This window comes from Mercurialis annua, linkage group LG5 (assembly GCF_937616625.2).
Source record: "Mercurialis annua linkage group LG5, ddMerAnnu1.2, whole genome shotgun sequence".
In the NCBI taxonomy this organism is placed as follows: domain Eukaryota; kingdom Viridiplantae; phylum Streptophyta; class Magnoliopsida; order Malpighiales; family Euphorbiaceae; genus Mercurialis; species Mercurialis annua.
In genome coordinates, this window is record NC_065574.1 from 48114016 (window position 1) to 48131470 (window position 17455).

A 17455-nucleotide genomic window follows, 5' to 3' on the forward strand; every position below is an offset into this window, starting at 1 on the left:
AGTTGTGATAAGATAAGGATATTTTTTTTTGTTTCACTTTCGTTTATTTGACATATTTTTTCAGTTAATAAATCAAAAATGTAAATATAATATCATAAAAATTTTACTTTTTTATTTTCATGTTGCATATTGGAAAAACTCCATTTTCTAACTTTATTTGTAAAAAGCCTAATTGCATCAAAAAATTACAAACTTTCACATGGTTTTGATATTTAAGATTTTTTTTTCCTTGCCATATTTAACAACATTATTTATCATTTTTTGGCATATAAGACCACGAGACCATTTTGTATGTAAAACAGCGCCGTTTTGGACGTAAAGCGATACCGTAAAACGGTACTATTTTTCAAAGGAAAAGCAACCGATGTTAAATATGCCAAAAAGTGATAGATAATGTTAAATACGCCAAGAAAAAAAAATATGTTAAATACTAAAAACACGCGAAAGTTGGTGATTTTTGATGTAATTAAGCCTTTGTAAAATTACTCTGGTTTTAGAAGTTTCTCTATCTTATTCTATTATTTATGTCTGAACTCTCTTCATTTTTAAAAAAATAATGCTTTTAACTTAATATTTTTAAAAACTGTTGCGGACTGTATATTTAGAAATTGTTTGAAATGTTTTTAGAAACTGTGTTTTAAAATTTATTGCAAAATATGTTTTAAAAAATTATTTAAACCTTTTTAGAGACTGTTTCTAAAAACAGCAGCAAACTGTAGTTTTAGACATTATTTGAAATCCTTTTAGAATTTTTTTTTAAATTAATAACAGCTGTAAACTGTATTTTTTCTAGGAACTGTTTAATAAAAAAAAACACGTTGAAATAAAATTTGGAGTAGAAAACCAAAATGCAAAAGGAAGAATATAATCTTCGACACATGCTGGGATATGAAATTTAAAAATATACCATAGGGGTTAATTTGTACTAATATTTTTTTTAAGCATTTGTATAAACAGCCCTTATATATTTAGTATTTGACATTTTAGTTTTGAAATAAGCAGATTAGCAGACCACTATAAAATTTTAGTTTTAAATCGCCATAAAAATTGGCAAAGTAACCAAAATATCAGTGGCATTACTCCTTAAAAATATCTACAGCTATATTAGTTTTTAAAAGTTCAACAGAAGTCTTATATAAGTTTTTAAAAGTTCAAAATTTACAAAATCAATAATTTTAGTAATCAAACCACCAGTTTCACTACATTAGCCTTTCTTCCTCATTTTTTGTTGTTATTGCAAAGAGGCTATATAAGACTTTCTGTTGAACATATATCTTAACCTTAGAAAAAAAGGTTAACAATATTAACACTAATAATTCATTTTAGGCTATGTTTGATTTATGTGGCAGGCACGGAATGAAATTACTATTCCATATAGCTAGATTGACTATTTTTCCCTTTGTATTATAAAATAGTAATTTCATAAAATTGTTATTGTATGACTTTGTAAAATAAATATTCTTATCAAAAAGTAAAAACGACTATTTTATTCCATGAACGAACCACGCTCTTTAATATATCAGCATAAAATAAAAATCCATAAAGATCCATGCCAACATTATATATAGTTTAGCTTTCCTGAATTAGAATTGCTTCTACTTGACTTGATCTTCCTGCCTAGTCTGACCAGCTCCTGTTATATTAAAACTGAATTAGCCATTTGCATATTATACTTGGACAATATGAAATACATTATGAGCAAAGGGTCAACGCGCCCTGATAGGTGTAGAATTACACCTATTATGTGGGTCTATTTTGATGTGATTAAGCCATGATTAGTGTCCATTAAAGGTGTTTTATTGCTCATTTTCATGTCGAAGTGTTTCAGGTACATATTGGCGAGAATCAGGCAATTTGGAGCGTAATTGGAGCAATCAAGACTCGAAGAAGCAGAAGTGATCAAGTCAGAGCTTGTTTCTATCGAAATTTCCTCAGAAACCTCTTCAGAAATGTCTGTCTCGATCGAGACAGATTGGTTTCTATCGAGATTTCCTGAGAAACCATGTCAGAAATGCATCCAGTGAGCTTTTCACCTAAGCCTGTTTCTATAGAAATCACTTCATTTCGATAGAAACATCTCATTAATGAAGATACGTGATTTGGAGCTAAAAAGGCACATGTGGAAAATTTTGTGATCTTTTTTGATTGGCTACCTCATTTAGACTTGTCAGATAGTGTATTTTTATTCCCTTTTTGTCCTTGAACTATAAAAGGATCCCTTCCTTTCTATTTTTAGGGTATGCACTCATTTTTAGATTTGTAGCCCCCATTTCACTTTACTATTTTCAGCTTTTTTAATTACACTTGTTCTTAGTGATATTTTGAGCTTTTGTTATGGATTGAAAATTATTATTATTAATAGAAGATTATTGGTTCCTTATTATTGTTCTTCATTATCTCTTTTATGCTTTGGGTCTTCAATTATTACAAGGTAATTAATATATACACTATGTTTATTCCTATTTCTTACTTATTAGTTATTGTTAGTATGTTTGTGATTAGTAGCTAAACCCTTTGTTTAGGGGTTGTTAATAAAGGTTGCTTGTTATTAGTTGATTAGGGCTTGATTGAGTATAAGGGTTTGTAGTGATTTGTGTGCTTAATGTCTAGGATAGATTGATCTCCTAATCCTAGGTTAAAAGGTTAATTAATTAGGCGAGAGTCATTTAATAACCCGGAATTAGCAAATCATTTAATTAGGGTTTAATCACGCGAGAGCGGTTTAGGACTTAATTGGTTATAGGTTAGCTTCGTGATTGAATTCAATTGGTATAATTGAAATCGAATTACGCGAGAGTGATTTAGATTTCGGTGTATTAATTTAATTACAATTAGATCTAATTGCGGACTCGAAAGAGCGGATTAGGCATTTTAGAAAAACTTGACCCGAACCAAATACTAAATCAACCCCGGTTAGCTAGAACGTTTCAAACCTAATTAGCAACCTCTAAGCGTTTCCCTTTCTAAATCTTGTGTTAATTAGCAATTGTTTAGTTAATTGTTTAATTTAAGTAACGTGTTAATTGCTTGCTTAGTAGTTAATTGTTGATTTTATTGATTTAAAAAACCGTAGTAATTAATCCAAATCAATTTACTTGTTGCTTTCCGAGTTGAATTTTAAAATCCGTGTTCGTTCACTTTAAACCTCTTGTCCTTGTGGGTTCGACCTCGACTTGTCGAGTACTACAAGTTAGCGAGTGAAAATTCTCTAACACGCCCCCTAAACTTGTGACACGAGGTCATCTAACCCAATTTATACTTTTTTGAGCAACTAACCCCAAAACTCTTCATTTTTGGGTCAAATAACCCCATAAATTATATTTTTATTTTAAAAAATAGATTTAGAATAATTATATATCGCAACAATTAGGGAAATATCTAATTACCTTTTTGCATCCATCGCCTCCGATTTATATTTTACACATTTTAAAAATATAATTATGGGTTATTTGACCCAAAATTGAAGAGTTTTGGGGTTAGTTGCTCAAAAAAGTATAAATTGAGTTAGATGATCCCGTGTTATAAGTTTAGGGGGCGCGTTGACCCTTTGGTCAATACATTATACCACAAAGTAAATCAAATGCAATGCAAATCAAAACAAAAGAGTTACATAAATAACAGATAAATAATAAGAATGCAAAAATGAGGCTGATATTCTGATTTACTAATTGAGTTCTAAACTAATATTTAATTTCAATGCAGACTAGTGCTGAATTTGACATATACGGTGGTTTTAAATTTTGCATATAACATATTTAATGTCCAATGTAGGCTAAATTTTGATAATTACTAAGTATACATATTTAATTATATTTTTATTAGTATTAATTTAATTAATTATTATTTTAAAATATTATTTTCTTTTTAAACTTTATTCTTCCTCTTAAATAAGGTAAACAAGAGTAAAACAAGTAAAATAATTATTATAGCAATTAATTATACCCGTTTTTGTAATAGTTTGCATTGGACATAATATTAACATTTTGTGTTAAACATAATATTTTGCTAGCATTAGAGCATCAACATTGTATTGATAAATCAATACGACAATGCTAAATTTAGCATTTAGAATAAAATACATATCTTTATCTTTTATATTATGTCAAAATTATTATTTTCCATACATTTTTTTAAAAAAATCAACATTTTCTTTAATATTCAGGCATTAGACAAGACGGTTTCGGTAATGAAATTAGTATACCATGAAATAATAATTTAAAAAGAAATAAAGAATTTTTTTTTAAACCCAATTTCTGAGTTCAACAGATAGAAAATAATTAGGGCTCAAACAGCTTTCCCTTATGCATAACTTAGTGAAACTTTAGAGTATAAATTATAGCCGTAACTGATACCTGATTTTTTGCGTTTTGGCCTGAATAACTGCACGGAGCGCTCATTGTCAAAACGGGTATAAAACAATTCAGTTTCGTACACTGAAACAAAGCCCCGAAAATCTCTAGCCTTCAACGTTACGTAAAAGTGCGAAAAACCTGCACTTGTTGCCTTCACAACTTTCACTAATTTCAGCTTCTTCTCCTACAAGATTAACAATGCAAATCTAACACTTTAAATAATTTTGATAATATTTTTTAATAATTACAGACGGAGAACGCTTGTGAGAGTAATTGAACCCACGATAGTAGCAGAATGATGCACAACGCTTATACCAAATTTTGGTAATTTTGATAATTTAAACAAATAGTTGATGAAAAACATACATAATTCTCTGGTAGATGGTTGTAGTGTTTGATAGCAAATTTAGCGCAGACGTCTACGTCTTCGTAGTTTCTGCGATTTGAAAGATCAACGCGACGGATTAATCCGCCGAAAAAACTGCCTTTCGGAATAATATCAGGAACATCAAAACCCTACAACGTGAAAACGAACAATAAATAATTGAATTGTATCGGCTGCAGCAGCAAACAGAAAAAAAAAGAGGATTTGGCGATTACCCCACTTTTAGCTACATGTTCATTATAGAGGCGAAGTTCTTCGTCCTCCGAATCAGAATCAGAATCAGAATTAGTCATGATCGTCGATCACAGTATAATTTTCGGTGAATAGTGTTCTGTTTTTAATGTATAAGTAAGAAATTTTTAGGGTTTCCTATATATTTATGGATGAAAAGCGTTTTCCTTTTCTTTTAAGATTCTTTTGGCAAAAAACTACAACAGCTCCCTGATTTTTTCTAATAAATTATGTAATCACTATAATTTTTTAATTTTTTTTATAAACTCTAGTTGAGATTTATTAAATCTTAGAATATATAGTTGATTAGTTTATTTTAACAGTTATAATTTTAGTTATAAGAATAATTACTTAAAACTCCATACAAGAAGGTTTGATTAACTAAGTTCTTCTTAGGTTTTAAAATATAAATTTTTTTAGTTAATTAAAAATTTCTCCTATTAGAATTATGACATCGGAGAGATGAACTTTTCTGGATTTTATTTTGTTATCTTTTCCTTTCCGGTTCATTCTTGTTTACGCTTCGAATTGTCCCATTGCTAGAGCAAGCATTTCGAAAGAGCTACTTATAGGGTTAGCTTGTCAATCTACGCGTTTTTTTACGGGGGATTTTAACGATATTTTGGATCTTTCCGAAAGGTTGTGAAGGTATTTTTTACGGGGCATAACATATTTTTAAAATGTAAAATTGATAGATGCTTCGTCTTTCCTTTGATTTTTATTCAGTGGCCAAACCTTCACCTTAAACTTTATCGTGGTCGTTCTCGCATCATGTTCCACTTTGTTACTCGTACACGTAGACTGGGATCCTCAATGCTACTTTTTAACACAAGTATAAATAAAAATTATAATTTTATGAAATTTAATGGTTTAAAAAATCTATTTTAATTTATTTTATTTTTTACATTTTTTTTTAATTTTCTGATTTCATTTACTTTTAAAAATTAAAAAATAATTTTTTTTCAAAAGAAATTAAAATGTTAATATATATTAAAAAAATAAATTAAAGTCATTAAATTTCATATAGTTTATAAAATCAAAACTGAGATGTCAAATTGTTTGATTTTCAAACAAGGCGTACTAACCTGTGAATTATGACAAACATGAGGTGTCTTAGAGTAATTTGCTCATAATTCTATCTATATTTTAGAAAACACTGAAAATATAAATAAGACATTAAAGTTAAAATTATTTGCTTAAGTTAAAAATTTCACAATTCATCCATTACATTACAAACAATGTAAACTATCTAAAATAACATACTGAACTAGAAAAGTTTAAAATTAAACAATTCATTCATTGCATTCTGAAATCATAAAATGTCAAAAACTGCATAACAAAATCAAACTTCAAGTCAAGCTTCTCTTACTGCAAAATAAAATAAAATCATCTTAATTTCAACTAATTATTCATCTTACACATTAATCATATATACCTTTGATTTCATGAATTAGAATTGCTTCTACTTGACTTCCTGCCTTGACTGATCAACTTCTGTATATATTAAAAGTGAATTAGCCATATGCATACATTGGACATTATGAAAATAAATTATACCACTAATTACAATACAATGAAAACAAAAGAATTAGACAACAAATTAAAAAATAGGATAATTATTACCTTCTTCCAATTATGTCAAAAAATAGAATATAATATGTTGATTGATTTACTTTATAATTGTTTCAAATTAAACGATGTACTTTTTTTTTTTGAGATTGAACAACATGTTATTTTACTTTATTCTCTTAATAAAATTTAGACGAAACAATATTAACGTCTGGCTCAAATTTTTCAAAAATACTATTAAATCCTCTTTCAAATAATTATTCGATCCAATCAATGTCTAATATTTCGGAACCGGATGAGGCGACCACTCCACCTCGTCCCATTCTAGTTCTACCTCTATTTTAAGCAATTATGGTAAAACATTTACTGTTGAATGCAGCTAAATTGATACCTTGTTTTTTGCGTTTTGGCCTGAATAAGCGTACCAAACGCTCATTGCTATGACTCGCGTAAAATACTTTAGTTTCGTGGGTTGTAACAAAGCCAGAATCATCTCTAGCCTTTAAGGTTATATTATAGTTCCTATAACCATAGGTTGCCTTCAAAACTTTCAGTAATTTTAATTTCCTCTCCTACATTAACAATCGAAATCGCGACAAATTAATACATCGAACTAATTATGAAAATTTAATGAAACAATTGATGATAAACATACATTATTCTCTGGCAGATGGTTGTAGTGTTTGATAGCAAATTTAGCGCAGAGCGTTACGTCTTTGAGTTTGTCGGGATTTGAAAGATTAACACGATAGAGCAATCCGAAATAGATGCCTTTCGGAATAAAATCAGGAACATCAAAACCCTACACCGTGAAAACGAACAATAAATAATTGAATTGTACCTAACAGAAAATAAAAGATTTGGCGATTACGTACCTCACTTTCGTTTACATGTTCATTATAGCGGCGGAGTTCATCATTTTGTTCTTCGTCGTCCGAATCAGAATTAGCCATGATCGCAGTGTAACTTTCGACTGAATAGGAACACTGTTTGTTTCTTAATGTTTAAATAATAAATTTATGGGTTCGTAAATATATAGGGCTATACAGTCGACCCTCTAATAGTTAATATTCTATAAATTAATAATTCTAATAATTAATAGAAAATTGAGAGAACCAACTTCGTTCCACGTCGGATAATTAATAATTCTATTATTTAATAATTAATAAAATTTAAAATATATTCTACATGAATATTAATTATTAGAGAGATTTTTTGAAAGAAATATATAACAATTGATGATTTATTTGAGGCAATACTAACCTTAATTCATAAAGTGGAAGTAAAAATACCATCAAATTATGACTTTCTTATTCTTTTGAATTTTTTTAAAAGAAGCTATTAGATAAACAAATTAAAGTAAGTAAAGTATTTCTAGTATAAAAAATACTAAAAATTATTTTATTTTATGAATACAACTTCTTAATAATATTTTTTAGTTTGATATCAATTAATATTTCTTAAATTGAATATAAAATTATTTTTTTTAAATTGAGTGATTGCAAAGTGTATTTTGTTAGTTTTTTTATAATATAATATTAATAATAGGTCTATCAATGTAGATGCTTTAAAATATCTTTTATAATTTTTTTTATACAAATTCAATAAATTAATAATTCTAATAATTAATAAATTTTTGATCCACCATGTGTATTAATTATCAGAGGGTCGACTGTAGCTAGCTAGGTCTTCTATTTTTTAAGGGTCAAATGTTGTAAAAAGGCCAAACCTTTCACAAAAGTTTCATAAAAGTTCCGACCTTTCAATTTTGTCGATTTTGGCCAAAAACTGATTATTTGGTTTCACAAAAGTAATGACCTTTCAATTTTGTCAATTTTGACCAAAAATGAATTATTTGGTTTCACAAAAGTCCCGACCTTTTAATATTTGGCATGCCACATAGGCGTCACATAGGCAAATTGAAATCGAATTGAGAGTTGGCTACAATTGAAACCAAATAATTTGTTTTTGGCCAAAATAAACAAAATTGAAAAATCAGAATTTTTATGAAACTTTTATGAAAGATTTGGCCTTTTTACGATATTTGGCCTTTTTTTAAGAATTTTTTAGCAAAAACTACAACAGCTCCCTGAATTTGTTTTCTAAATAATTATATTGTACCTGCGCCATAGCTTATTATTAATAGCTGTAATTTAAATTATGGATAATTACTAAGAACCCCACAAGAAACGGTTTAATTAACTAGGTTCAACTTACGTTTTAAAAATATAAATTTTGCCCTTGGTTATACTCACTAACACTTTACTCGGTCAATTGCTTATATTAGTTAGCAGACGTGAGCAAAGACCGAATCAACTCGAAAAACTGAATCAAACCAAACTGAAAAAATGAGTCAAACCAAATTGAAAAAATCAAACCGAACATAAATGTGGTTAATATGAAGTGGTTTTGTTTATAATTTATAAGAATCACGGTTTTCGATTTCGATTTGGTTTTGGAGCTTGCTCACTGAATCGAACCAAAAAACCGAAGTCAACGGAATTTATAGTGATTTTTTTGAAAAAATCGAGCCAGTTAATTTTTATTTATATATGTTTATTGTTTTATTTTTTTCTCCAAAGATCTAACCTTTTTTTTTTATTTAGTGTTGGAGATATGGAATTTAAAATAAATCTCTAGTAAAATTTTTGGCATTTTAAAGTAAGAAGGTATGATAATGTTTGGTTAATTTTTTTGCTTTTTTTAATATGTGTATGTAATTTTTTATTTTAACTACTGATTGTAATTAATTTTTGGAGTTTTTTTTGTTTTACAGTCCCATGATACCATTAGATTGTACTCTGTAAGATTTGTATTTGACTTAATTTTTTTACTGCAAATTTGATAGCTAAATACATTTCATGGTTTGTGTTTGACCTAATCTTTTGTTAATTTCGTAGTTTTGTTAATATTTACTTATTTGTTATTAATTTTTCATTTAATGCCTTATTATATAATTTATTTTTCATTTTTAATTTTAGCAGAAGATTTATGGAAATATCAAAATTTGTGTTGACTGAATATTTTGGTTTTAGATGTTCAACTACAATGTCATATAATTAATGTAATTACACCTTGCATTTATTTAGATGGTAATTCTGTAGAATACATGTTTTAATAACTTAATTACACTTTTATATGTCAGTTTTTAACTTTTCTTTTTTTATTTTCTTATTTACAAAAAATATCTTTTTTTTATTTCACAAATACCTTTTTCTGGTTTTGGATTTTCACCCAATTTTGGTTTTTGGTTTTTTCGGTTCGGTCGACCGAACCGAATGATTGCACAATCCTTCAGTTTTTTATATTTTATTCTTCTTTTTTATAGATTTTTTTTCTGGAATTTTTTTTAATTTTTTAATTGTGTTTTTATATGTAACAATAGTATATATAATGTATATATAGTGTATATATAGTGTATTTATGGAATTTTTGCAGTGTTTTTGTGGTCTATTCCATAAAAACACTGCAAATACACAATAAACACTACAAATAAACCATAAACACTGCAAATGCACCATAGATATACTAAAAATACGGCAGAAATGCACCAAAAAACATAGATATCCTGAAAAACACCAGAAATATACTTTAAATATACCAAAAATATACAATAACATAAATATATTATAAAATCACTACAAATGCACCATAAATCAATTTGTTGTTTGCAAAAGCAATAGTAATAAACAAATATTTGAATAAGAGAAATACAAAATAATTATATGAATAATAAAACAATTATATAAACAAAAAAAGTATAGATCTACAATAATTTATTTACAAAATGTTTAAATCATCACAAAAAATATAAAAAATTACACAAATCTAAAAACGATGTCGAAAAATCCATAGCGCGAACGGAAGAGACGAACGGACTACCGCGAACGAAAGAGACGAACGGAAAAATGACTGGAAACGACGAGAAATCCATCGGAAGTAGACGAACGGAAGCGCGAACGGAAAAGCGAACGGAAAAGACGAACGGAAAAGTAACCGAAAGAGATAAACTGAAAATCAAAAGAAAAAGAAGGAAAAAAGAAGAAAAGAAGAGAGAAATTTGAGAGAGAAGAGAAAAAAAAAATAGTTATGTAAAAGTTTAATCTAAAATGAGATAAGACTACTATATATAATTGGTACTTTTGTTAATAAGTTATAAAAATAGGTAGCGTAGGAAATAAGGAAAAGATGGCCAAAAATGGTGTAAATACTTTGGGAAAAACAGATATTTCGCAAATAATCCCTTGATTTAGTTATATATTTTTTATTTAGAATTTTATTAAATTTTATGTGTTTATTTTTATGGTGAACCGACCGAACCGAACTGAAAACCAAAAAAACCGTAGACTGTATGCAGAAACTTGGTTTTGGTTTTTATAGGGGTGGTGCGGTTTAGTTCTGAAAATTGCAAAACCGAACCGAACCGAGCTCACCCATATTAGTGAGACTTCAAAATATTCAGTTGTTGAAAAGAAAATTTTATTTTAAATCTCTGAACTGATTTTTCTATAAAATATCATAAAATTAAATAAATAAAAATAAATAATTTATAGTAAGCTACAAAATTAGGGAAATTATCCTCTATACCTCATTTTTTAGAAATTTTACAAAATTACCCTTTTTATCTCTAATCTACCAATGAGTTACTAATAATCTACTAATAAACTACCAAAAGAGGTATTTTTGCAAAAAATTCAAAAAGTGAGGTATTTGTAATTTTCTTTTAGTATATTACCCTTTTTATCTCTAATCTACCAATGAGTTTTTGTTTTTATTAAAATTTAGTATATTATTTGAAATATTAAAATGAGGAGTTTGAAAAGATGACGTGGTGGAAATGAGGTGGAGGGGAGAGATAGGATTTTGAGGATTCAGATGTCCTCCTAAGCAAAAATAGGTCGGAATGCAGCGAGTGACTTCCCTGTGATACAAAAATAAAAGTTCGATGAACAGTTTGTAGTGTTTTTTAGTTCAGTGACCTTTTTGATAAATTTAGTAAGTTGATTAACCTACAGAATCAATTACCCTGAAAATTAAGTACTGAAAATTAAGCGTTGAATTTTATGTGCTGAAAATAAAAATTGCTGCTTATTTTAAGTGCTGAATTATATAAGTCTGTTTCATAACTACAATTAGTGGAAATTAAAAAATTTGTATACTAAACCTTTCAACATTAACTATTTTAAAATAAATTATAAGTTATTTAAATCTTTAAAATATAAATAAAAAATATTTAAAAAATATTTTAAACATTATATATATCATAAATGTAAATACAAATCAATATTATAAATTTTAGTTGTATTTATTGACAATTAGTCCTAAAAAATTATTCTCTTTATGTTAGATTATTTAAAATATAGTTCATAAAATTTATTTTTCGAAAGTAGTTGTATAAAAGCAAAACAAATGAACAAAACTGTATCACCATGAACTCCACAGAAATAAATTGGACATAGCATTCAAAGAAATATATATGCATTGTTGATAAAATACACAATAAATGATCTACTTGTTTCGTAATATTAGGTCGGACTCTTAAAATAAACTATTTCTCCATGCTGTCAAAAATAAATAACCAAATTCACCATGTTTATTTTTGATGAATACCAAATTCATCATGTTAATCAATATATAATATAATATTATATAATTTATTAAAACATGCACTAGAATTGAATTATAGATTTCATATATGGTAGTGGAAATGACGTATAAACCACATTTCCCGCCATTCACTTGCTTAGGTGAACTAATAATCATTATATGAAAAAATAATTAAAAAGGCTCTATTAGTCCTTTTAATTACTCCATATAAGTATATAGATTTAGACTAATTAATGATTCTAAAACTATCAATTAAATAGTGTAGATAAAAACAAAAAGCGCACTCAAAACAATATGTTCTTCTATCGCCCGAATAAATCAAGGCACTATATTTTTAGAACATGTGACTAGAAATACAATAACAATTAACACAAATCTTTGGCAAGTATAAAATTAGAGAGCTAATCTTATAAAATCTGATTCCCTTATGTATAAAAATACTTAAAAATGGAGAAAAAGTACGATATACAAAACTGTAGCATATACTTAAAATCTTTAAAATGCTTTCTCAGATGTTTTTTTTAGGTAAATTATCTTTTAATTTAATGAAGGACTTAGTGTCAATATATGTTTAATGGGCAATGGAAGTTTAATAACTTCTAAGTCTCAAAATGATGTTTAAATGTTTACACCTAAATGTTTACAAAAATTGGCTAAGTAACCCAAATATCATTGGCATTTCAAATTTACACCTAAAGGTAGTCTAAATATGGAAACACACGCCGAAGTGTTGAAGAAAGAGTGGATTCACTGATTCATTGCTTCAACTTTTACTGCAAAACAAAATCAAATCATCATAATCTTAACTAATGATTCATCTTACACATATCAACATATATTAGAGACCCATGTCAACATTAATTATAGCTTAGCTTAGCTTTCCTCAATTCGAATCGTTTCTACCTTTTAGTCTAGGCAGCACTAACACTTTATTCAATCAATATTTTCTTTTTAATATAGGAAACTCAAAACGAAACTGTTTTTTCGTGTTCATGTCCAAATGTTCTGTTTTTCCGTATTTGTACTATCTAACTTCTACTGAATGAGCCATATGCATATATTAATTGGACATTATGAAATAAACTATACCTAGTTATGTAAACAAGTTGGACTACTCACGAGAAACTCGAAATCAACTCGAAAAATCTGAGCCGATCTCGAGTATCAATCAACAAGGCTCGGGAGACTCGCAAAACTAAAGGGCCTAAACGAGTAATACAACATAAAATAATAATCTATTTTTTCGTTAAATTAACTTTTTATATTTAAAATTAAGTGTATATCATGCTAGTGCTTAAATACTTATATTTTATAGCAAAAGAATACATAAAATATTAAAATGTTCTAATAATTCTTATTCTTTTTTATTGAATTTAAGTCAAGCTTATTTCAACTCGAACTTGGCAAAACACGGTCTCGTCTTGGTCTGTTTACACCCCTAACTATATATATACCACAAATAGAATGCGATAAAAACAGTAATTGATACCTTATTTTTCTGTGTTTTGGCATGAATAAGGACACCGAACGCTTATTGCTATGAAGCATACGAAACGCTTTTAGTTTCGTAACCCATGTCAAAATAATCTGAACTAATGATTCATCTTATACATATCAATATTAGAGACCCATGTCAACATTAACTATCGCTTAGCTTTTCTCAATTAGAATTATTTCTAAATAGAACCCACATTTCATTCACTTAACGTTTTTTTAACATAGAAATCTCAAAAACAACACCATTCGCAGTTTCTATGTTCAAGTGTTCCGTATCTGTGCTACTTGGCTTCTAGTGAATGAGCCATATGCATAGACTATTGTAATTGGACATTATGAATAAATTATACCCAGGGCTGTAAACAAGTTGGGGACTCGTGAGTTACTCAAAAACCACTCGAAAAAAGCTCAAAATCGACCCGAAAAATCTGAGCCGAGTTCGAGTATCAATTAAGAAGGTCTGTACTAAACGGGTCTAAACAAGTCTCATATAACATAAAGTAATAATTTATTTTTTATTATATTAATTTTTTTATATCTTTAAAATTAAGTATGTAGCATTTTCAGTGATTAAATACTAAATTCAAAAGCAAAAAGAATACATAAAATATTTGTTATTCTCTAATAATTATAATTTTCTATTTAATTTGAGTCGAGCTCTAGCTCGAGTACCTCGGATATTGTCAAACTTGAGCTCGAACTTGGCATAACTAGCAACAAATAGAATGCAATAAAAAACAGTATTTAATACCTTATTGTTTTCCGCTTTGGCCTGAATAAGGACACCGAGCGTTTATTGTCATGAAGCATACGAAACACTGCAGTTTCGTAGAGTGAAACAAAGCCAGAATCATCTCTAGCCTTTAAGGTTATGTAATAATTTGGATAATTTCCCGTTGCCTTCACAACCTTCACTAACTTCAACTTCTTCTCCTACATTAACAATGCAAATCAACAAATGATCAATATCTGAATTCTGATATAATTTAAACCAACAACTGATGAGAACATACATTATTCTCCGGTAGATGGTTGTAGTGTTTGATAGCAAATTTTGCGCAGATAATTATGTTTTCCAATTCGTGAGGATGTGAGAGATCAAGACGACGGATTATTCCGCCGATAAAACTGCCTTTCGGAACAAAATCAGGAACATCAAAACCCTACACCGTCAAAACAAAGAGTAAACAACTGAATTGTAAGTGTTTATCAATGGAAAATCATCGGCAGCAACAGTAAACAGAAAATAAAGGTTTTGACAATTACGTCACTCTCGGCTACATATTCATTATAGCGGCGAAGTTCATCGTTTAATTCTTCGTCCTCCGAATCAGAATAAGTCATGATCGGCTGTTGCAGTATAATAAAAAACCCTAATGGGTTACTGCTAAATACGGATGAAAATAGCGTTCAATCTTTTTTTTATTCTTTTGTAAATAGGGCGTAATTAAACTAATCATAAATCATGTAACAATTGAGGATTATTGGTAAAAATGGTACAAAACTTTGAATCTTGTATCAAAATGGTACTAAACTTTTAATTTGTATTATTTGGTATCCAACTTTCTATTGTTTGTTTCAAATTACTTTTTTTTTACAAATTCCGGCCATTTTTGATGATGTGGCAACCGGAGCAATATTTTTTTTTAATTCATTTCAGTTTTTATTTTGATAATTTTAAATGATATACAATTTGATGTGTCATTGGCATTTGATTTTGCAAAATTCCTCCAATTGCCATATCATTAAAAATGGCCAGAATTTGTAAAAATAAAAAAACAATCTGAAACAAATAATAGAAAGTAGATAGAGTACCGATAAGATACGAACTAAAATTTTGGTACCATTTTGATATAAGATCCAAAGGTTGATATTATTTTTGTCAATAACCCATCAATCAACGAACTAATCATCACTGCTAAAAAACTGTGTTTTACCGACGGATTTTAGCGACGGATTCAAAATCCGTCGCTAATTTTTTTTTACCGACGGATTTGGCGACGGATTTGAAATCCGTCGCTAAATTGTCATTTAAATTGGCGGGAGTGTTCCCGCCAACTTTAGCGACGGAAAATCCGTCGCTAAAGTTGGCGGGAACACTAAATCCGTCGCAAAATCTGTTTTTAGCGACGGATTTAAATCCGTCGCTAATTACCGACGGATTTAAATCCGTCACTAATTACCAAAAAATAAAAAAATCGTAAAAAATTATTAAATTAAATACATTTTTTATCAAAAAATTATTTAGAAAAATAATTATTAAAGAAAAAATAATTATTATTTTTTTAATTATATATAATATTATTTAAATATAACATAAATATATATATTGAAAATATTGTTATTTATTTATTCATTAATAATTATTTAAAATAACTATTAATTATAAAAAATAATTATATTAAAATGTGGGAGGAAGTATTTGTCATTTTTAGTTACATTTAAATATAAATATACATATATATATAACAAGAAGCTGAGCTGGTTCAGGTGGAGATACGCGCGGGAGAACTTCAAAGTTAAAGAGCAATGAGTGGGAGCAGTGGGAAGGATGGGTGACCTACTGGGAAGTTTGTAAAAATTGCGATTGGGTGATGGAGGCAACGGATGGGTAACCGAGGGCGACGGGGGACGGGTGGGGGACGGAGGTTGACGGAGTGTGACGGGTGTGTGACCGATTAAATAATAATAATTTATTTTACGATTTAATTTTTTTTATTTTTTGGTAATTAAATCCGTCGGTAATTAGCGACGGATTTAAATCCGTCGCTAAAATCCGTCGGCAATTTCTGAAAAATCCGTCGCCAAATTTTTTGGTCCGTCGCCAAAAATTTAGCGACGAGGATTTTGCCGACGGATTGAATCCGTCGGGAAATCCGTCGGGAAACGTTTTCCCGACGGATTTCATGCTTTTAGCGACGGAAAAATCCGTCGCTAAAAGTAAACATTTTAGTAGTGCATGCAATGCAACACACCTTTTTTTTAAGTTTTTTGAAGATTTATTTTTACAGATTATCGATATAAAATTTAAAATAAAAAATATCTCATTAAATTTTAGATTTTTTTGTATTGAATCTCTTTTTTATATATTTTTAATAAATTAATAATAAAATTAAAAAAGTATATTGAATTAATCGAAAATACGTTTTTTACTAACAATAAAATCACAATTTAAAATAATAATAAATTTTCTAGTCTATAAAGCATAAGTTTTTTTTTCTTCTTAAGTTGGAATGTGTTTGCTTTAAATTGAAAATGAGAAAGAAAAGAAATGGAGACGCATGACTATTATTTATAAGTTTATTTCAACGACTTAATGTAAATGGAAATAACAAATTATTTACGTTTTTTATATCTTTGTGAATATGTGATATTAAATAAATTGTTTTTTCAATAAAATAAAACAACTTAATGTAAATGGAAATAACATTTTATTTACTTTTTTTATATCTTTCTGAATATGTAATATTAAATAAATTGTTTTTCAATAAAATAAATCAAATAAGTAATTATATTATAAATTAAGTAATATGTAATTTTTTCAAGTAAAGATAAAATTTATTAAAAATTTAATATTTTTAATAAATATATAAATAGAAAGAAGGACGAACAACTCTGAGCTGGACTTGATTTGATAAAAATTGTAGCAAGCTGGTGACCTGAACTGAAAATGAATCATCACATAGTCGTGCGTGCTAGGAGTGTCTGTTATACCAACATAAAATGTCTCACTCGGTTATGAACGTATAAGACACCAATTGAGAGATCATTATCAATAACAAATTTAAAAGTACATAACGTGCAAAGTGAAATG

General features: G+C 28.2%; 3 protein-coding genes across 5 annotated transcripts; all 3 read right to left on the reverse strand.

Moving 5' to 3' along the window:
- Positions 1-1494: 1494 nt before the first annotated feature.
- Positions 1495-5109, reverse strand: LOC126683021 (uncharacterized). The gene is made up of 4 exons (XM_050378839.2): positions 4953-5109; positions 4719-4868; positions 4353-4536; positions 1495-1633 (listed from the first exon to the last, which is right to left on the reverse strand). Exons 1-4 carry the CDS (start codon positions 5028-5030, stop codon positions 1596-1598), a joined length of 450 nt encoding a protein of 149 aa, XP_050234796.1. The 5' UTR covers positions 5031-5109; the 3' UTR covers positions 1495-1595.
- A 1147-nt stretch (positions 5110-6256) lies between these two features.
- Positions 6257-7549, reverse strand: LOC126683170 (uncharacterized). 3 transcript variants are annotated; one of them, XM_050379005.2, is made up of 5 exons: positions 7413-7549; positions 7193-7339; positions 6929-7109; positions 6404-6462; positions 6273-6336 (listed from the first exon to the last, which is right to left on the reverse strand). In XM_050379005.2, the coding sequence occupies exons 1-4, from the start codon at positions 7488-7490 to the stop codon at positions 6431-6433; spliced, it is 438 nt and encodes a 145-aa protein (XP_050234962.1). In that variant the 5' UTR covers positions 7491-7549; the 3' UTR covers positions 6273-6336; positions 6404-6430. The 3 variants fall into 3 exon arrangements, with proteins under 3 accessions (XP_050234965.1, XP_050234961.1, XP_050234962.1); XM_050379008.2 differs by having other exon boundaries at positions 6257-6459; XM_050379004.2 differs by having other exon boundaries at positions 6259-6462.
- Positions 7550-12661: 5112 nt separating this feature from the next.
- On the reverse strand, positions 12662-15077 carry LOC126683044 (uncharacterized). Its single transcript, XM_050378861.2, has 4 exons — positions 14908-15077; positions 14655-14804; positions 14393-14574; positions 12662-12917 (listed from the first exon to the last, which is right to left on the reverse strand). Exons 1-4 carry the CDS (start codon positions 14983-14985, stop codon positions 12908-12910), a joined length of 420 nt encoding a protein of 139 aa, XP_050234818.1. The 5' UTR covers positions 14986-15077; the 3' UTR covers positions 12662-12907.
- Positions 15078-17455: the final 2378 nt, after the last annotated feature.

Excerpts from the sequence above, each read along its gene's own strand:
- LOC126683021 (XM_050378839.2), bottom strand. The coding sequence starts at position 5,030 with ATGACTAATTCTGATTCTGATTCTGATTCGGAGGACGAAGAACTTCGC. Across the intron at positions 4,869-4,952 it reads AACATGTAGCTAAAAGTGGG|GGTTTTGATGTTCCTGATAT; the intron begins GTAATCGCCAAA and ends TTCACGTTGTAG. Across the intron at positions 1,634-4,352 it reads GCCAAAACGCAAAAAATCAG|GAGCTGGTCAGACTAGGCAG; the intron begins GTATCAGTTACG and ends TTAATATAACAG.
- LOC126683170 (XM_050379004.2), bottom strand. The coding sequence starts at position 7,490 with ATGGCTAATTCTGATTCGGACGACGAAGAACAAAATGATGAACTCCGC. Across the intron at positions 7,110-7,192 it reads ACCATCTGCCAGAGAATAAT|GAGAGGAAATTAAAATTACT; the intron begins GTATGTTTATCA and ends TTGTTAATGTAG. Across the intron at positions 6,463-6,928 it reads GCCAAAACGCAAAAAACAAG|AAGTTGATCAGTCAAGGCAG; the intron begins GTATCAATTTAG and ends TAATATATACAG.
- LOC126683044 (XM_050378861.2), bottom strand. The coding sequence starts at position 14,985 with ATGACTTATTCTGATTCGGAGGACGAAGAATTAAACGATGAACTTCGC. Across the intron at positions 14,805-14,907 it reads AATATGTAGCCGAGAGTGAC|GGTTTTGATGTTCCTGATTT; the intron begins GTAATTGTCAAA and ends TTGACGGTGTAG. Across the intron at positions 14,575-14,654 it reads ACCATCTACCGGAGAATAAT|GAGAAGAAGTTGAAGTTAGT; the intron begins GTATGTTCTCAT and ends TTGTTAATGTAG.